At 47.8% G+C, this 19,830-nt stretch overlaps 1 protein-coding gene across 9 annotated transcripts in view; it reads left to right on the top strand.

The window, feature by feature from the left end:
• The window catches only part of LOC117241663 (mitogen-activated protein kinase-binding protein 1), a 79,694-nt gene that overhangs the window by 33,815 nt on the left and 26,049 nt on the right, over window positions 1-19,830 (top strand). Inside the window, exon 1 of one of the 9 annotated variants that reach the window (XM_033507613.1) lies at window positions 3,036-3,948. The exons of 7 other annotated variants lie outside the window; for them this stretch is intronic. In XM_033507613.1, coding sequence (XP_033363504.1) covers window positions 3,880-3,948 — 69 coding nt within the window. In that variant the 5' untranslated portion in view covers window positions 3,036-3,879. Of the gene's footprint in view, window positions 1-3,035; window positions 3,949-11,990; window positions 12,159-19,830 lie in introns of those variants that run through there. One more of the 9 variants, XM_033507616.1, reaches the window with a different exon arrangement.

Raw genomic sequence — 19,830 nt, 5'->3', positions numbered from 1 at the left:
TTTTTTTTGCCGAGTCTTAATCAACGAGCTTTCGCGTCGCATTAACACATGGCATTGGTCGTTAAAGCGTGCAATTAGATAATTCGCGCCGGCCGTTCGATCGTTTCGATGGAAGCTTCCATTGGGAAAGGGGGAGAAACGTATCGAGCGAATTTCGACCGATAGCGAATCTCCGAGGAATGAATTTCTCATGGCGGAAGCGGAAGGGACGTTGCCTCCGCACGACGGATACGGAGATCAGCGTTTGAATTAATTATTCGGTCGTTCCATTCTAGTCGCGCGAGTTCCATCCTCGATTTGCACGAGTTCGTCCCCTTTCGCGTTTCAAGTTCGTTGCCCGGCCGAATACGCGTTCACGCGAACGAAAATAGATGGCCGATTCTTCCGTTCTCCGTAAAAGAAATAGCGTAACGTATCGAGATTTTTATCTTCGAATAACTTCGTTCCGAAAGCTAAGAGACCGCGTTCGGTTGCTTCCTTTCCAACGACGAGACGCGCGATTCCCTTGCAAAACGTCGACCGTATGACGCGCGCTAATACGACGTTCTCGTGTCGCCGATTAATAACGTACGTCGATCGACCGTCGATTCTCTGGCGGCTTACCGAGTTCCTATGTAAATTTCGACGAACGTACGAAGTACACGGTTTTGGCGGTTCATCGAATCGACGAGCAGCTCGATTACATCATCGGGCTAAATAACTCGACGTCGTTTCTCTGCGATTACGTGTGTGCATATGCGTATTTGCGTTGCTCGATGTCCGACTGTTCGCCGATTGAATTTATCAACGATACCGGCAACTCCCACATTTCCCTACGACCTCGATGGAGCTTGGTCCGAATTACTTGGCGCAACTTTCCTAAAGTAGCGTTTATTCCGTCGATCGTATAACAGGTACTTGCGAAGTTAAATTGCAACGGTGGTTCCCGTTTGGCTTTCTCTTCCACTTCCGAAAGAAGTTTTCCACTTCTCTTTTCCATTACTTAAACTTTACTTAAATGGTTCTCGAGTAACAAACCACGTCCGTTTCACGCGTACAAGCTATGGCCGGGTAACGCATATCCAGTAGCACACACCATGCGATTCCCTGTGGAAGAATAAGAGGCGAACACGGCAATGATATTTTCTCTACGCTTCGTTTTCGAGTAAATCGAGTTTCGAAGATTTATCAAGTATGCTGGAACGTGGCTACACGTGCCACGTATATCGAACGTATAGGATACGTTTGCACGATACCACTGGGACTACCACACCAGTCGAATTCGCTGGTTTTACAATTTTATTTTACAATTCCTACTTCGTGTTATATTTTTCCCCGCAATGATGTAATGACTTTCGCAACGATAACTGAAAGAATAATATAATGAATTTTATTTTCTTCTTTATGTATTCAAGCTGAAAATAATTTTATATCGAGGCTACTTATACCAATACCAGTCAAAATGATCGACACCTTTCAAAGTGTAAAAGGACCCTGCAATCTGTTTATCGAACCCTAATTAACCAGTTTCCTCGTTTTCTACGACTTCCCACACGGTTTTCAAACTTTTACCGAGTATCGTTCGATATGACGATATCAGTTATCCGGAAAATTCCTAGATGCCAACACTAGAAACACCACAGCAGTCAAAATGACTGGCTCTACAATTTTATAAACGTGTCAACCCTCGTTTAGGGATCCCAGATGGATTAATAATAGCAAAAATCTGCTACGTAACATGGAATTGCTTCTGTAAGAAAGTAATAAATCGATAAATATACAAATATTCTTTTATTAGGTATTTTTTAAAGACCAGTCATTTTCACTGGTTTTGGTAGAAATAGCTTCGTGTTTTGTCTATCGGTAGTCGTAATGATAACGCGCGCTGTGGCTGTATCCCGTGTAGTCGAAAGTAAACGCTACGCGACCAGCTCGTGGCGCACGTAGCCGCCTACTTTCGGCGCCAGAAATCCAGAAATTGCAGATTCGCTTTCGTCCGGCGGGAGAAGATTTTTCGGGCATACATATTCAGCGTTCCGGTTTTCGTTCGCGATCCGCTGGTTGCATAGACCGTTTCAATCTAAAGCCGCGATCTCGCTTTCGGAGTTTTACTTTCTTCCTTTGAATCGATAGCCTACAATCGCACGGCAATAACCAGGCCAAATTCGAGTTACGTGGTCGGTCAATTTCAGCCGACGTTTCCACGCCGCGATTTTAGTCCGCGACTCGTCAACGCCGGTTCAATACCGATCGAACTTTCCCTTTCGATGCTTGGTCGCGTTACAAAACGCCAGACGCGGAGGTGGAGGTGCGAGAGCAGAATTACGCTTCACAGCGACTGTGGGAGGCCGAAAATCGTTTCACTAACGTGGGTGGAAATTTCGTATTCGCCGTCCTTAACGAGCGAGGACAGACAAGCCAAGTGCCCACGTAGGATCCTAGAGTAAACACGATTTCGTTACGTGGACCGCCTCGAAAGCCTGAAAGGACGCGAGAAAGCACGTTTCGATAAGAGCGAACATGCACTTGCGTACTTCGGTCTGGTTCCTCACTCGCGAGAATGGTTGACCGAAGATCGTCGCATGTCGCGATGAAACATCGTCGTTGAATTGCAAGCAGCAAGAAAGCACGATCGAGTAGCGAAGCTCTTCGTCGAGGATTGTCGTCTAGGCGCGAATTTCAAGACGCACGAAACGCGCAACTCGATCTTTGACTCTGCTATTCTCATCTTCCGTGGAAACGTCCTCGTCGGTTTTTCGCATCGGTCGACTATCGGAAACGACCATGTACGTCGAAATAGGAGAAAAATGTGGCGAGAGGGAAAAGTAGGGAGAGAGAGAGAGAGAGAGGGAGGGAGGGAAAATCGAACGGACATCGTCGGGTAAAGGCTTGGCAAGTGGCAGATATACGTTACAGTCGCGGTCTCGGGAGTGGGGTTACACGATCGTCGGTCGGAGCGGTAGCCTGGAGAACACCTCAGTTCGGAGTCGGACGTCCTCCGCCGCTCTTCTTCCTCCTGCTTTTCCTTCCATCTCCGGTCGCTCCGTTCGTTTTCCTCTTTCTCTGTGCGACCGGCTCGTTAGCGGTCACGCGATCGCCGCTGCGAGCAATTACCAGCGATTATAAATCGACTCGTTGCGCGACTAACCCGGTCCTCTGAAACGCCACGTCGCGTTCGATTTTTCGTTCGGCCGGTGTTTTCCTCTGTTCGATGCGACCAGTGATCGTGGAAGTCTGGCGCAGGCCAGTGTCGTGAATTCGTGAAACGATTTCCTTGGCCAGTGGGAAGGTCGCTGAAACCGAAGAAGGCGGTGATGCTCGAGCGGAAGGAAACGGCTCTCCCGACACCTCTAGCATCGAAGATGCTTTGAGCGACGTTCGTGCTGTTTACGGCGACGCTGCGAGTCTCGGAGGCACGCCAGTGCGTCGACACGTCTCGGTTAATTTACACGCGTGCGAAGCACCGCGCCGACGCTTCCAAGCTACGATCGTTCGCCGTGTCTGGCAAACGCACGCGATCTACACGCTGATAAACGTACAGACGAACATAGAGGGAGTAGCAAATTGAATGGGAGGAAGATGGAATGAGATTTAAGATGCGTGCGCTGGCAAGCCACCGGAGGATCGTTGCCCGAACCTCTCGATCCGAAACGAAGGTCAAAGTCGCGTCGTAGCGACGATTCGCGGCGAAACGAGAGAAACGACTTCGCGTGCCACTTCGCCAGCAAGGATACGGATAATTTTGATGTTCCATCGCGGTGCCGCGACTCGACGGGGAAAGCCAGGCTCGTCGAGGGAAAACGGCGAGAGATGCGAGAAACCGGGGACACGCGGTGACCGAGAAACACGACACGCGAACACACCCTGCACGGACTCGTGGAGGAAAATTGCACGGGAGAAATGGCTCTGATAGCTCCGAGGAACAGCTCGCCCGTGGTACGGGACAAGGAGAGCATACCAGCCTACGACGTACGTACGCACGCACTCGCGATTATCTTCTTTTAACGCCTGCCGATCTCCTGCTACGTCTGTTCGGTGTTCTGCGATCGTTCGTTCTTTTCCGGTGCCTTGCGTCCTTCTCGGACGTCGAGGAGCTCGTCGCGTTGTTCGACAGACGCGCGAGGACAGCGTATGCGCATAACGATAATTTCTCGTCATTCCAGCGATCGTTCATCGAGTAAAGTTTACTCGAATGTCGACGATTCCGCCGTAATTGCACTTCCGTGGTAGATGCCGTTAGTCGGATGGATGTCGCGTGGAAGGATAAATACGGGACGAATAGAACGATAGTTTGGGAAATTTTGGAGAAGCAGCTGCGATGTAACTCGCAGCAGAAGTCGAGAAAGATCAGAAAATTCATCGCGGCGATGTTATCGATTCGCTGAAATATCAACGACCGTGATATTGAAAAATAATACGGTTGCAACGCGGTGTTGCGATCTCGTTATATCACGAACGCGTATCGAAATAGCCGCATTTTCACGTGGAAACATCGCGGCGTTACGTAAACGCGTTAACTTCCGATATCGTTCCGGCCTCGTGTCCATTCATACGTCTGAAAGAACGCGCTTTCCTCGCGTTAACCGACTCTCGGAGGAAACGATTCGCTTTGCTTTTCCTCGCGGACGTCGTCTAGTCTGTGTCAGCTGGCGGTCGTAACGTATAGTCGACGGTGGAAAGTGGTATCGTCGATTAGCGAAATCGAATCGCGGTTAACGCTCTGCAAGCGAATTAATCGATCTTATTCTCCTTCCATAATTCGTATATATTTACATACTTGGCGCCACGCGTTATTACCTTATTTCGTCCAACGTGAATGGAGTTATTACGCGGTCGTTGATCTCCGATGTACGTTTTCGTATTACGTTTCGATAAATTACCGTTGCTTCTACCTCGATGTCGTAATGTTGGCGGAACAGTCCGGCTGGCTGGATGCAAAACTGACTTGGTCGACGAGTTTGTTCGAGAGAGTGTCGAAAGTACCATAATATCGTCGTTAAATCTTATTCCCGTGATTCGACTCGTCGCATCTCGGATTCTTTTACCGCAAGCCGGTTCTTCCTTTTTTCGAGATATCGACGAGTTACCGAATCCGGCGAGAATTACCGGCGACAACTTCCAGTCGCCCGAAATATCGAAGCAAGTAAAACGAAAATAAACGCCCGCGACTGTGCAGAAAGATGAGTTCGTTTTACGACGTTGCAGTTTACTACCGCGCAATAATCCACGGGTTTAATTATTCCGCGAGATTGATAAGAAAAGACCGGTTTCGAAGCGTAAAGGCGAACCGTGTACCTGCGCGTACGTTGCCTTCTGCGTTAACTGCTACATTGTTACCGCGAACAATCGCGTTACAGCGCTCGCTCGAGCAACGCGATTTCGTTTGTACGCGGATGTTTTTTTTTTCCACAAATTTTCGTTATATAATTTTCTTTGTCACGGCGAATAAAAAGGACGAGGCGAAGTTAACCGCACGAGCTACAGTTAGTCGACGGTTTGAATTCCACGCTGCTGCTCGATGCGCGCACGACACAGTGATTTCACAGAGACAGTTCGCATCGAATCGTCTTCCAGCGAAGAATCTAACGAGTGAATATAACAAGCGTAAATTCTGAATAGAAAATGTTACGATGCACGTGCACTGGAAAAATATAAATGCGTGTACGTATGCATATGTACGAGTACGTTCTTCAGTTTCTGTGGGAGAAAGGGGGCTTCGCAATTACGCCGATTTCACTGAACGCGGTCAGTCGGTATCCTTAGGGATATCCTCAGGTTACTAATATATCGTCGATATTTCAAGGTGCTCAAAGGGATCAACGCGTATCGTCGGTACGATATCGTCCACGTTTATCGACAGACCGCATTTTCGTTGAGAAAGTATTGGCGATATTATTGATAGATCTCGTTGCACGAAATTCTCGATTTTGAACAGCCGTATTTTACCGCTTTTGTTCCCTAATTTTAATCGACCCACCGTCGAACCATCGAGTTGTTTCGTTCGAAGACCGATGGCAAAAGTTTCGCCGTAAAAGCTGGCGAGGAAAATCGTCGCCGCGATAAACGTTGCTCTCTGTGCACGCCGAAGCGATATTGCCGTTTGATCTAACGTTAAAAGCGCGCCCGTTGAAAAGCCTGGCGATAGCGCGTTAATAACAGCCAAGCTTCGATGATTCGCATTCATTCGCACGCGGTGAAAAATACCAAATCGCGCCAATCGATTCACCGATGCGATCGTTGCTTCCACCTTGGGAAAACAGAGCCATTCACGCGTCTCTCCCGCGGCCAGTTTATCGAAACCGAATTGAAATCGACGTGGAATAAGTATAAAGCCTTGTCGGTTCGTTGCACATCGGTGTTCGCGTCGATTCGTCGATCGATCGTTCAACGTCGGATCTCTTTTCGCGATTTCCTTGCAACTTTCGAGCGCGAATCGCGAGTCTAACTCTGCACATGATTTTCACCCGACCGGTAGAGAGCAGGCAGCCAGCCCGTCAAAAATGCACGGAAAGGCAGCGCGTGGCACACTTTCCGCGATAGTCCTTTTCCCCGGCATGCGAGAACGCTGCATCAGACTCGGCAACCACCTGCCTTCTTTCTACTCGCAGTTTATCTTCGGTACCGTTGCCACGCACCAGCATCGTTTCCAACTTTATCTCTGTCCTAGCTCGCTCGGTGCTACCGACCAATCGAGCGTTGCTCGGCCCAACGAATTACGCTTTTAATATGCTACCGCTTGCAAATCGAAAGAAGATACGCGACGTAACTCCTGTTTCTTCTCTTTTTTCTTTTTTTTGTTTGATCTTAACAATTTATCGACCGCTAGCGGTTCGACAGCATACGCGCGTCCGACCGCCAGCTCAGGCACAGATTCTCCCTGGCGCCGGCTCTATTTCGGTTTAAACTTTCCAATAGCGTTCTTTCGTTCGTTGAAAATGGTAAGCTTTTCAAACTGTGGGAGCTTACGAAGCAACGCAACTGAGCAAGGTACCTTGGTACTAAGTAACAAATTACTGTTCAACAAATGAGAAAGATTCTTGGCGACAAAGATCGATTAACTGGCTATTGGTCGGTAAGCGTCGGCGACAGAAAACCGAATATTAGGCTATCGGTCGATAGTGTCGAGCTGTGATTGACTGCCCTGTCCGTTGCTCGACGCGATCAATTTCCACGTACCTTCTAAGAACACGAGGAGAAATAATATGTTTTACGTCGATGTATCTGAAAGGTAGGCTGTCGTTAACTGTACTGCGTTGCTAATGTCCTCCGCTGTCGGAGCAACGTTAAACATATTTATATACAGGGTGGTTGGTAACTGGTGGTACAAACGGAAAGGGGGTGATTCTACGCGAAAAAAGAAGTGGAAAATATAGAATAAAAATTTGTCGTTCGAGGCTTTGTTCGCGAGAAAATCGACTTTGAATTTTCGGTCGGTACGCGTGCACTTTATCGCGTCTCGTTGTAACGGGTCTCACTGTAGATCGTTGTCTCGATTGACGTTATTTTTAAAATTTTTAAAATTTTTAAATTTTTAAATTTTTGAATTTTTAAATTTTTAAATTTTTAAATTTTTAAATTTTTAAATTTTTAAATTTTTAAATTTTTAAATTTTTAAATTTTTGAATTTTTGAATTTTTGAATTTTTGAATTTTTGAATTTTTGAATTTTTGAATTTTTGAATTTTTGAATTTTTGAATTTTTGAATTTTTGAATTTTTGAATTTTTGAATTTTTATTCCATATTTTCGACTTCTTCTTTCGCGTAGAATCATCCCCTTTACGCTTGTATCACCAGTTACCAACCACCCTGTATATATAAATGTACGTTTAAGGTACGGTTGTTGGACTCGTCGTACCGTATCTTTAATTGTGCCAATCGCTACGCTGACCGCCTCGACCTTTTTGCTGCAAATACCGCTTCGTTGAAACGCAAGCCTTGTATAGGCTTGTGGATGACGATTCGATATTGCGTATGTCTTTTTCGTCTGTCTGATATTCGTGTATCTCTGTACGCCAGATATTTACCTTTTGGATTGAACATTTCCCCCGCTATTTTTCAGAGAATACTTGCGAACATTCTTAGAAGGAACGGACTGGCAGAGTTTTGCGTAAACTACATTGACGACATTTTAGTTTTCTCCGAAACATTCGATCAACGTATCAGGCATACGGAGATGTTGACGAGAGCTGTTAAGAAAGAAGGCTTCCGATTGAAACTGGCCGAATGTAATTTTGCAAAAAGTTCAGTAAAATATCTTGGTCACATCATGGAAAAAAGCGGAAGAAATAATCTCAGAGCAATACGCGAATTTGAAAGCTCAAAGAACAAAAAAAATGTAAGACAATTACCGGGGAAAACGAATTTTTATTATAAATTTATAGAAGATGTCTGCAAACTCCTGCAACAACTTCGTAACTTATTAAAAAAAAAATGTCCTATGGCCAAATACGTTCCGTTAATGAATGGTACGGTACGATACGATTGAGCGAACCTGAAACGAGTTCCTTCGAACCACTTTCAGCGAAGAACGTTCGGAGTCCCTTCGATAGGGCGCGTGTCGCGTTCAATTATCATCGCCTCGTAAAATGCGTCGTTTCGAGCTAAACCATTAGCGTTAACATTTAGCCTTCTAACCCGGCTCATAAACATACATTTCCAACGCGAAATGGCTAGCTCGACCTCGCTGTAAACAATGCACGATTATAGATTACAACTACGATATCCATTGGAGGGTCTTTAACGGAGTTATTTAGCGAATAAGAAGCGCGCGAGTGGCGTGGTGGCCGAGCGAACGAATTCGGGAAGTGAAAGAAAATACGTGTTTGCGAGGCAACCGACTTTTTGTCTTCCGTCGGCGAGACTACCGCGTCGTATAGGGTTCCTTAGCGTAAATTAAAGCCATTGCTGCACCAACGCGGCCATTATCCTCAGCCGGGGCATGCGTTTCACAGCAAAGTAGATGTACGTTCCCTTTTTTACCGCTGAATTTCGTTGTTTCGCGAGACGCTTTTCCCCGAGGTCGGAACGAAGCTTCGAGCCATGGCGAAACGAAGGAGAGTAGAGATACGCGTCCACTTGATGGTGGAAGTTTCGCGAGCTACCCTCGAGAGTATTTCTCGCGAGTGGACACCGCATCGAGAGTGGCTGTCTTGTTTGATCGATTGAGTCGCATAGTCGCTACGAACGCCCACCTGCGAGAAATACTCGGCAGAATGAGTCAGGAATAGCTTTATTCTCGGGTGGACACGCGGCTTAAATCACAAGGTCCATGGGTTTGCTGATCGGCAAACCGGTCGATAAATAGACGAATAAATAGGTACGTAGAATACATGGCGGAAGCGAGCTAGTCGATGGGTCCCGATTAGATCTGTTCTCACGACTGCGTCGATGCATAATACGTAAACGTATAGGAACACGTCGTGGAAAGTTCATCGAATGAGTTTCGACTCTCGAATGCTAATTATAGTTCAAATGGCACACGACTTTTCCCTACGCGAACAGAAACGTACGCGCTCTATCGGTCAACCGGTTGATAACCGATCCAACGCGTTCTCCTCGACTCTGTTTTCTCCGCGAGGATGATGCGGGCTGTACGGGCGATTAATCGCCTGGCGGTGGTCGGGAAACGTCGCGGACATTAACGCGGTAATCAGCGAGATCGAAAGATGGGAAGAATCGCCGGTGCACGTGCCCGAGTTCCATTCGATCGGCCCGGTTAGCGGTCGAATAAATCGATCGATACGGCGCGATAAGCCGCGTTTATCGTCGAAGCACGCGTAAATTTCCGTGTCTGGCGTTCGCTTAACAACCGTTGTACGCGCTTGTCGGCCGTGTCTGCCGTAGTAGCCTTCTCACTCGCGTACGAGCTTATTCTTATTCTTCGCCGATGCGGTATAACTGTACCAGGGTGTGGCTTACACGCCGCGACTCGACGCGCCGCACGCGGGGAAAAACGGTCTTGCACGAAACTCCTAATGGCCCGTTAGATCGATCTGCTATGGTAACGCGAATACGTATACGTGCATGCGACTTTCCTCCAGCCCTCGTGCGAGTCGCACCCTCCGCCATCCGGTTCGCTTTCACCCACGTCGTTTTTGTCGTACTTTTTAGAAAGAGAGAAATCTCGCTCGATGATTTTGTACGCGATCGATCGTAGCACGTGGCAACGAACGGAAGCCCATCTTGTTGCAAACAAATTTCTTCGATCGATTCTATTCCACGACCTGAAGTTATCGTAGTTGGCTTGTTAGCGGCGATCGCTCACGGCCGAGATTCGTTCCATCGCGAGAAAACGACACGATGAAAAAGGCGGAAAAATTGCGGTGAACAGGCACGGCACATTCGCGGAAAGAACGCGATGCGATAGATGCGGCGGCGAGGTAAAATATCCGACGGCGATCGGTTCCCTCAGTTTTCCAGACGCTTTGGTGCGAACTTAGCTTTATCCGTCGACGATCTTCCCGCGTTTGCCGATTCCTCTTCAAGTTTTACCTCTTTCATCCGACAGATATCGCGTTCATCGCACGCGTTCGACGGATCTGTCGGCTGGGATATTCCTGACGAAGGCTGGAGAAAAATTCCGCTCGATACCGATCAAGCACGCGTTTCAGCGAGTACCGTTTTACACGCTCCCGTTGGCAAAGGGCGTGCGAACGTTGCTCAGTTTTTCCTACAAGAACAGCGACTGCCGGTCGGACCTCGCAGACGCTACGAAAGAAGAAATGGACGCGTCATTGACCCGTGAAGCAATCGCGTTAAGCTCGAAGGCATCGTTTTCTTCCTTTTGTGTTCGCTAAAATATGCTACTCGAACGTCGTGGAACGCATCGCGCAATTTCGAAGCGCCAAGGAGATGAATTATTTGAAGCGCTGTCTCGTGGAGTTGGCTACGCACGTAGCAGTTTAATTAGCCTTCTCTGCCTCGGCCGTTGCAAACGAGTTTAGCGATAAATATTTATCGCGAATAAAGCTACGCTCTTGAAACCGTTCTTCGTCGCGTATTCCTCCGCGAGAACACGCTGCACGCCCCCTGTACTTTTCACACCTCGCGACACCCGCTTCGAAAATTTACGAATTTCTCGCCAAAGTTGAACTTTGCGCGCATTTCCTCGGTTTTGGTCGAAACAACGGAGTTTGTATCTTTTTTCGCGAACTATCCGTTCAATCGTACTTTTCACCTTCGTCTTTCCCTTTCTGCTCGATGAAGTAAGATGCGGCGCGATTCCGCTCGCAGCTAAATACTTATCGTCGGCTGCGATTAGCTACGTCCTTCGAAAGATTCATCGTCGCGAGTTGTGTTTTGCGTATGCACAGGCATTATCCCTTCCACGATGCTGCGTGTTCCGTGCAAAATTACGCATGCCGAGTCACGCGTCGTCGTGGAAAACGTTTCTCGAATACTCGACTGGAATATCGTGGAATCGTTAAATATGTTTTTCTATTAAAACGTCTTCTGGCTGGACGGCGTTCTCGCTGGCAGAAGAAAACAAAAAATAGGATTTCCGTTAGCGGAGAATTCTTTCCGAATGCCCCGTTGCAATCTCCGTCGAAGTCGGCCAGCCGACCGGTGCAATTTGCATTACGAGCGACTATTCCGGCGCACCGTAGATGGAAATTGCGATCGTCGAGACCGAAATTTGCATTATGCCACGGCGAAACTGTTTCCGTATCTCGAGTACCGGCACAACTAGAAGCAGTTTGCTAAGTAAACTGTACCATTAACGAACTTTGCGCAAACGAAATCGCAACCGTTGAGAAGCTCGGGGCGTTCGTTTCTCGGAGCCGCGGCTCGTCGTCGACCATCGACTTGGAGAGGAGAGTGCACGACGCGTGCACGGCATCGTTGATCGAGGCGCGAATTTGTCGGCTCTTTTCATTGAGTCGCGTCGAACCCTGGCTCGTGTTGCGTAATGTTTCGTATTATACGAAGGAGACCTTGTCTTCCGTCGGTCGTAGATTACGTCACCGTACGGTGTATCGCGATGCAGCGACTATAGCCGCTTTCAGCGCATTAGTCTCGCAGATTACGTCTTGTCCGTACGTGTGTTCTTTTCTTCTCAGTCAGTTGGTCCCTCGGTGCTTCTGCGATTGGTCGCGTCTCCCGATGGAACCTCCCGTGAACTGAGGACGCTTCGTCGATTCGAAGAAAGTTTCGTGGGAACGCGAATCATGCTGAGTCGTGTAAGAGACGTTTTTCTTTTTTTGGCTATTGATTGCGTCACGTAGAATTAAGACCGGGCAGCGCAGCAGAGAAAATTACGGTGATTGGGTGTTAATCGGGCGGCGACGATCGGACGAAAGTACGTGATTTGGCGTTGATAACGACCGCCTTCGTCGACCATGCTGCTTAGTGGATCGATCTCCGGCACTGGCGATACTGGCGTTTCACGTCGGAAGCAACAGAGCGAAAGACGAAGAAGAGGCTAGAACACGTCGCGTAACGCGTAGCAACGTGCACGGTGATTCGCGATAACGTCGGAATCGGTCACACGATTGCAGCAGATTTTTCATTGGAAACGGATCTGGGTCGGACTCGTTATCTCGATCGGTGTACGCCGGAACAGACTTCCTCTACAACTTTTCCATTCGAATCGACGATTCCTGCGAATTTTCGGCTATCGATCGCGTAAAGCCAATTTTCTTGCCAACCAAACGATTTCCGGATCAACGAGCTGGCATCCGGCCTCGACTCTTTCCTGGACGAACTTCAAAAGAAATTTGAGAGAGAAATGAACGCGGTTTCTCGATCGTTTCGGCATCGACGGCCAACGAACGCCGTCTCCGCGCTGTTCGACGTTTTCGCGGATGGAACGAAGCCCGATTAAGCAAAAAGAAAATTAAACGAAGACTGTCGTCGTCCGCTTAGCGACGAAAACCTTTCGTCGACGATTTCGTTGGTACTTGGTGTCGACAAAAGGAGCACACGAATTTACGACGAGTTTGCGAAACGAGTGGAATCGGTACGGTTCTCGAGCTTGGAACGCGATCGCGCCGATATCGGTCGCGTCAAGTGGGCGACACCTTTACGCAGCAACGACGCTCATTTGCATACACAGCCGCGGTCCGCGAACCAGTCGTTTATTCGTCGTCCTTGCGTGGAGCGTGCACAAATACCGCGTTTTGCAACGGACTTTAACGCAACCTACATACGAACAAAGCCGCGCGCTTAACCGAACAGGAAATCTCCAACTCGCTTATTTACTTTGCGGGACGCGCTCGCTCGTTCGTTCGGAGGATCGAGCCTTTCGGCTAATCGCGATCCGCCGCCATGAAAAAATTAACGACGCGGATCTCCTGCGCGAGTTTCCCTTTCGTTTGGACGTTACGAGGCGTTACAAGCGTGCAGTCGCGACCCCGAGAAGTGGAGGCACGCGACGAAAGACGACTGTACGAGGAAACGCGCAAAAAAAGTCGGCTAATGTGTACGTTAACGTGTCGGTAGCTCTCGCGCAAGGACGCCGACTGGATCATCGCTAAAAGCGTCGCAACCGGTTCCACCAGAAGCGCGCGTTATTCGATCGTTAATCGACCGGTCGAGATAACGAGCCTCATGCATCGAACCCGTCGCGATATCGTCGACCTCGATATCCGGTCAGCGAGCGATCAATCACCGGCGGACGCTGTTTTTGCATGTTTTTCGTTCGCAGCGGGGAACTGGTTCTGGTTTCGCGACAAGTTACGCGTTCGCGCCGATGATACCGCGCTTCTGAAACGACTTTCGTCGTTCGAGGAAATTGCCCGAACGATCGCTTCGATCGGCCGACGAGGATCCATCGCGCGCTGATGCGAAGTCGTCGCGACTCCGGAAATCAGATAACCGTCTCGCGACGGCCGATGACAAACGACGAAGGTGAAATTTATAGCCAGTGCCTGGCGGCTGTTTCATGGCATTCGTATGCACAGCCGGTCTCTCGCGCACCTTGCGACTTACGACACCGGTACATTTTCCAGCGCGTGTTCCGCGAAACAACGACGACCACGGCAACTGCTACGGTGGTCGTTGCGAAACCTTCCGTCCAACGACCATAGATGTACATAGACAGAAGTCCGTGGCACGCGCGTTCTCGTGCCCACATCCGCCGCGTTACGATTTCCATGGTCCCGTGCTGGTGCTGAACGCAATCGGTGTACGTAGCCAGCGAACCTCTCGATCGACGAGCGTAGGTCGACACCACTAGCGCGTTCGTTTCCGAACGAAACCACCGTATTTCTATCCCAATAAGCCAACTCTCGGCCTTGCTCGCCGACTTTTCGTTCAAGGTCTCCCTCCGAGCTGCCCAACGGAGATTTCGTCGTCTCGTCTTCGTAGGTTGGTCGCCGATTGTCGAAGAATTTAGTGTAGCTTCGATACGCCGCTACCGATCGTACGCGTTCGACCGAGAGAAAGTTGGGACTCGTCGTAGATGGACGAGGACCAAATAGACGTTGTACGGTGTAGGTTGGCGATCGGTCTCGAAATCGACGATTCAAGCTCGAGTTTTCTAGCCGTGAAAAAATCCATCGAGAGAATCTCTACGTTCGAGAGAGACGCTATCGTCCGAGTCGAGCTATCCGTGAACGCGACCGTTAAAATCGTTAGACTGGCAGTAACGATTGGAGAGTTTGTTAAATTACGGAGAACACGCGGCCAGATATTCGTACGCCACGCGCGACACAGTTCTTCGTTTAATCGCACACAACGATGCTCCGATCTTCCCTTTCTACCTGTCGTGGTTTTCTCTGGTCATTGCGGCGATCGATCAGCTGCTCGCTCATAGATGGAAGGTTTCACCCCGCGAGAAATTACTTATACTTTCTCCGAAGCTCGAATCGTTTCGCGTGTCGCGCTCCCCTCCTCCGACACTCGTTTCCTTTAACGAGGCGAATTAATTCCTCGAGATTCTCGGATCACTCTACTTACCCGCGATGCGAACCAGTCTACTCGCCGGGACACGAACGAATACCGAACGAGAAACTTTGGTCGGATTCGAATCGGATTACTGCCAGCTGTAAGAGTTCATTTTTCCTCATTTTTACGTAGTCTGTCTGAAAGAACTTTTCTCTGCGTTTGTTGTTGTTATTAACCGATTTGCATCCAAGCGCGGATTATTACGCAATCGGACGACTGTGTTCTATCACGAAGCGCGGATTATTACGCGCGCTGCCACTGCTTTTTATTTCAGTCGCTAAGTATTCTTCAGATGTGAGAGATCGCGTTTGACCCGTTTGTCAGCATCTCGTTTATATCAATTTATTATTTTCTAAACGAGTCTTACTTTTGTTGTGAAATTCCTTTTAACTGCCACTATGAGTAAGTGTACTGTCGATCTTGATTAAATTCGACAAATTCAAATTGAAAAAATATTCCAATTTTATAATGTAAACTACAATTTAGTTGCCCCAATGGATCTTGATGATTCGGATCAAAGTATACAAATAGGACATACTCGAAAACGTATCCGTAGGATCTCATCGAGCGAAGACAGCGAAGTTGATCAGTGCGGCAGTTTTAAATTCTAAATAATTTATTTTTTCATCGTTTTGAGCAGTAAATTTTCGGTAAACTCTGTGAACAAGTGATGGGACCAGTCGTCAGTTGAACGCCGCTGATGCCTTCAACTGTCCTCTTAACGGGATAGACCCTTTCGTACAAAGATACGACGCGAGAAGAGGTAAATTATACGCGCAAATATACGCAAAAGGGGGAAAAGAGTAGGAGAAAGGCGTACGAACGGAGGTTTGAAAATCGCGATGAATATAACAACTACAGTGTACGTTGCAAGAAGCTTCTCGAGGACGATGCGATTGTCGAAAAAGATGGGCGTCACGGTATACAGAGTCAACGAGATGGACAATTCCATTAATACTAGAACTATAGTTAACACGAAGCTATTTCTACCAAAACCAGTGAAAATGACTGGTCTTTAGAAAACACCTAATAAAAGAATATTTGTATATTTATTGATTTATTACTTTCTTACAGAAGTAACACCATGTTACGTAGTAGATTTTTGCTATTATTAATCCATCTGGGATCCCTAAACGAGGATTGACACGTTTATAAAATTGTAGATCCAGTCACTTTGACTGCTGTGGTATTTCTAGTGTTGGCATCTAGGAATTTTCCTGATAACTGATATCGTCATATCGAACGATACGCGGTAAAAATTTGAAAACCGTGTGGGAAGTTGTAGAAATCGAGGAAACTGATTAATTAGGGTTCGATAAACAGATTGCAGCACTTTTACACTTTGAAAAGTACCAGTCATTTTGACTGAACAAAATAAAATTCATTATATTATTCTTTTAGTTCTCGTTGCGAAAGTCGTTACATCATTGCGGAAAAAAATGTAACACGAAGTAGGAATTTAAAAATAAAATTGTAAAACCAATCAATTTGACTGGCGTGATAGTTCTAGTGTTAGTACGGTGAAAATGGTTATGGGTAGTGCAGGTTATCCTTTACCATTGCATCCGCGATTTTTTCCACCGAACATTTGCGAATAATATCGTTCGGCCTCCCACGCGAACCGAGCTAGTCATTCGCGTGACGAACCAATGTCGCGGTAGCGTTCTCCTCTCTACCTGCGCCGATCTCGATTGTCCACGGAGCGGAGTATGAGACGAACGTAAGTGTCCCTGGGTGTCGCGTAACCTGCGCCGACTTCGTTCGATGGAATTCTTCGACGAACCTGCGGATATCGCGCGGAGATCGCATCGAACCGCTATAACGCGATCGCCGCTTCTAGAACGTCGATTTGCTCGTTCAGCCGTTCGATTTACGATCGTTGGACGCGCTGGTCGTTCATCGTGAAAGTCGACGGAAAAGGGAGCAGGTTTTTGCCTGCAAAGAAACATAAAACGCGGACGGAGCGTTCTCGAATCGCGGAAGTTGTTACGCGTAACCACCCTTAATTATACCGTTACGAGTCATCTTCGACGAGGACTTTGCGATTACGCAACGATCGCGCAACCGCGACGAATCGCCCTGTCGTTTGGCGCGTATCCCGACGGCTCGGGCGATCTATACGTTGGCAATTTTATTCTCTTCGATAGATCGTCGATGATTCGTTAAGTGGTAAGCGGTAAGACGTTTGTCGGTTTCTCGAGTTCCGATTCGCGCCAGTCGCCCGACTTTACGTAGAACGTGAACAACAACGACCAATTGAGAATCGTTCGAGTATCGACTGTTAGTCCCAGATACGGTTCGCGAGATTAGAACACTCGTTAGGACGAACTCCTCGCTAGGTTTCCTAAGTTAACGACGACACGGTACGATGGTTGGCGAAAAATTTGACTCGATGGAACTTAATTGCGACGAACGATCGACAGATGGATGGCCGTTAGAGAGAGAAGGCGCGAGTAGCTTTTCGTCGGAGCCCGAAGGAAAGTCGCGAACCATCTACCAAGTTGTTGCGACTAAGACGCGCTGTTGCTTTCTAAAACCTCGTTTACTATGTTCAGCCACTTTTCGCCCATCGATTTTAAATTGTTCGAATTTGCCCGTGTGGACACCCGGGGTCGGTCGAGTTGAAACGACTCGTAGTCGTTCGACCAGAAATAGCCCGTTCTTCTATCTTTGAACTGATCGCTTCGACCGAGACCTAGTCGCTTCGAGTATAGTTGCGCGATGCAAATGGGACTTAACCGATGAATATTTTCGCTGAAACAGCGGACCCTTTCGGAGTCGAAGATACGATCGAGTCCGTCGACGTAGCTGGTTAAACGCCGATGATTCGCCAGAGTCGGCACGCGCTGGCAACCGAAAGTCACGAAACGAGTCTTACGACGAAACAATTTCATGGTCTAAAGTTCCAGTGTGCTTCTCCTTTCGAACGTCGTTTCGCGCGATGCGTTCGTTCGTCGCCGACGAAATCGCGCGATGCTAAGAAGCCAACCATGACAGGCTGGCGTTTTCCTAGCGAAAAAAGACCAGCGGCCTGACGAATGAAACGCGCCACGTATTCGTTAAGACGATGAAAGGGGGCGGCGTTTGTCTCCCGGGGGACGACTTGGACGGCGCTAGTCCGAAGTGTAGATGTCTAGAGAAACCGGCCACACGCTGTGAATCTCGACTTCGAACGAGATTCCCGATGGGGAACGTGGAACGTAAGATTCTCGTTACGCCGCGGTACAGCGGGTTGCTGATATCGATCGGACGAGTTTCTCTGAACTTTTGCCGACAGCCGTGAAAAAAACGGAAGTACGCTGTATTAACAAACTCCGCCTTCGCGAGCCATTCCAGATCAATGCCCCAGTGGCGTATCGAGCGAATTTTCCACGCTGGCGTCGCGTATCCACTTGCCCTGGCTTTTCTCTTCCCCTGCCATTCTCTGTCTTCCGGATAACTTCCTCCATAAATAACACGGTGTCTGTCTCTTTGTCGCAGTATCTTCGCGCAACTCGATGATCAGCCGCTCGAAAGGCTCGACGAGAGAGCCTCGAGGCCGGTCAGAGGCAATGACAGAGTCCTCGGTTATCGATTATGCAGCCGGTCGAAAATAGCAGCTGCCGTTTACGATTCTTGGATCGCGGATCACAGAGAAACAATTAGACGACACTGAGACGACGTGGAAAATCGCCGACGGTGATTTATTATCGCAGTGATGGCAGAGTCACGATCGCGATAGCGATGTAACCTTATTCGCGACCGTGACACTTTTTTTATTCGCGAGTGAATTCGCTCGCTGTGATCGTAATTCTTTTATTTCGCTCTGAATTATTTCGCCTGCAATATTTCGAGATACAGCGTGCAGAAAGGTATCCGCGTATAACCTTAGTTTACTTTATTTAATGTTAAAAATGAAGAACAGTTGAATTTTCTTTTCCTTGTCTTATATCGGTATCTTAACACCTTACCGACCGCTACAGATTCAACAGAACACGCACGTCCGACCGGCAGCTCGGGCGCAGATTCTCCCTGGCCACGGCTCTGTTTCGGTTTAGACTCTCCAATACCCCATTCTCTTCGTCCATCGCGAACGGTACGTTTTTCAAACTGGTGTAAAATTGTGGGGGCTTACAAAGCGACGCAACTGACGCAACTGAGCGAGGTACCTTAGTGCTAAATAACAAATTACTGCTCAAATAACGAGAAAAATTGTCGGTGGCGAAAAGCCGATTAATAGGCTATCGATCGGCGAAGTGTTAAAAATGAAAAACAGTTGAATTTCCTTTTCTTTATCTTACATCGACATCTTAAAGACATTCTGTCTCGAAGATATTCGTTGTTCCTGTCGATTTCAAGACCGTAATATATTAATTTTATATCGTCGATGTAAAGATGATAAGGTTACGCGATGCGCGCAAACAACAGTTATATCTCTCCTCCGGTCAGAAGCGATCAGGAAAAATCGCAAATCATCGCGAGGTATCACCGTGATTGAGAACGAACGTGATCGAACTGCTCGTAATTTACAAATAGCAGTTTGCGCTGTCTCTAATTAGATACATCGTACGTCATTCGCGCAGATGCATGCGAACGAACACACTCGCGTAAGTAAATAAGTGGTAAATTCGTCACGTATGACGTTAATCCTTTGCTGCAAGGTACTTACGCGTTAACCAGCAGCACACAGAGAGTTTAATCGTCGCGCATCGAGCGATTCATCGGTGACGTAACGCGCCTTTCGAGATTAAAATTAATTCCTTTAGAAAGACGAGCAGCAGGAGGCGAGGAGAATCTACGATCTTGCAGTTTCGTCATGAAAGCTTGTTATTACTTTCACGGGCGAAAGAAAAATCCATTCGGCGGGAAAGACGGTAAAACGCGAGACGATAGAAATAGAAAAAAAATAATAAGCGAGAATTTGGAAGAAGTAGCTGAGGTATAGAATAAATAATCATTGAAAAATCTGTCTTAAAACGTTGACTG

The sequence above is a fragment of the Bombus vosnesenskii genome, unplaced genomic scaffold (genome assembly GCF_011952255.1).
Source record: "Bombus vosnesenskii isolate JDL3184/JDL3185 unplaced genomic scaffold, Bvos_JDL3184-5_v1.1 scf7180000016261, whole genome shotgun sequence".
Taxonomy (NCBI): domain Eukaryota; kingdom Metazoa; phylum Arthropoda; class Insecta; order Hymenoptera; family Apidae; genus Bombus; species Bombus vosnesenskii.
Note: the sequence above shows the minus strand (reverse complement) of the source record. Positions and strands in the feature narration are given on the sequence as shown.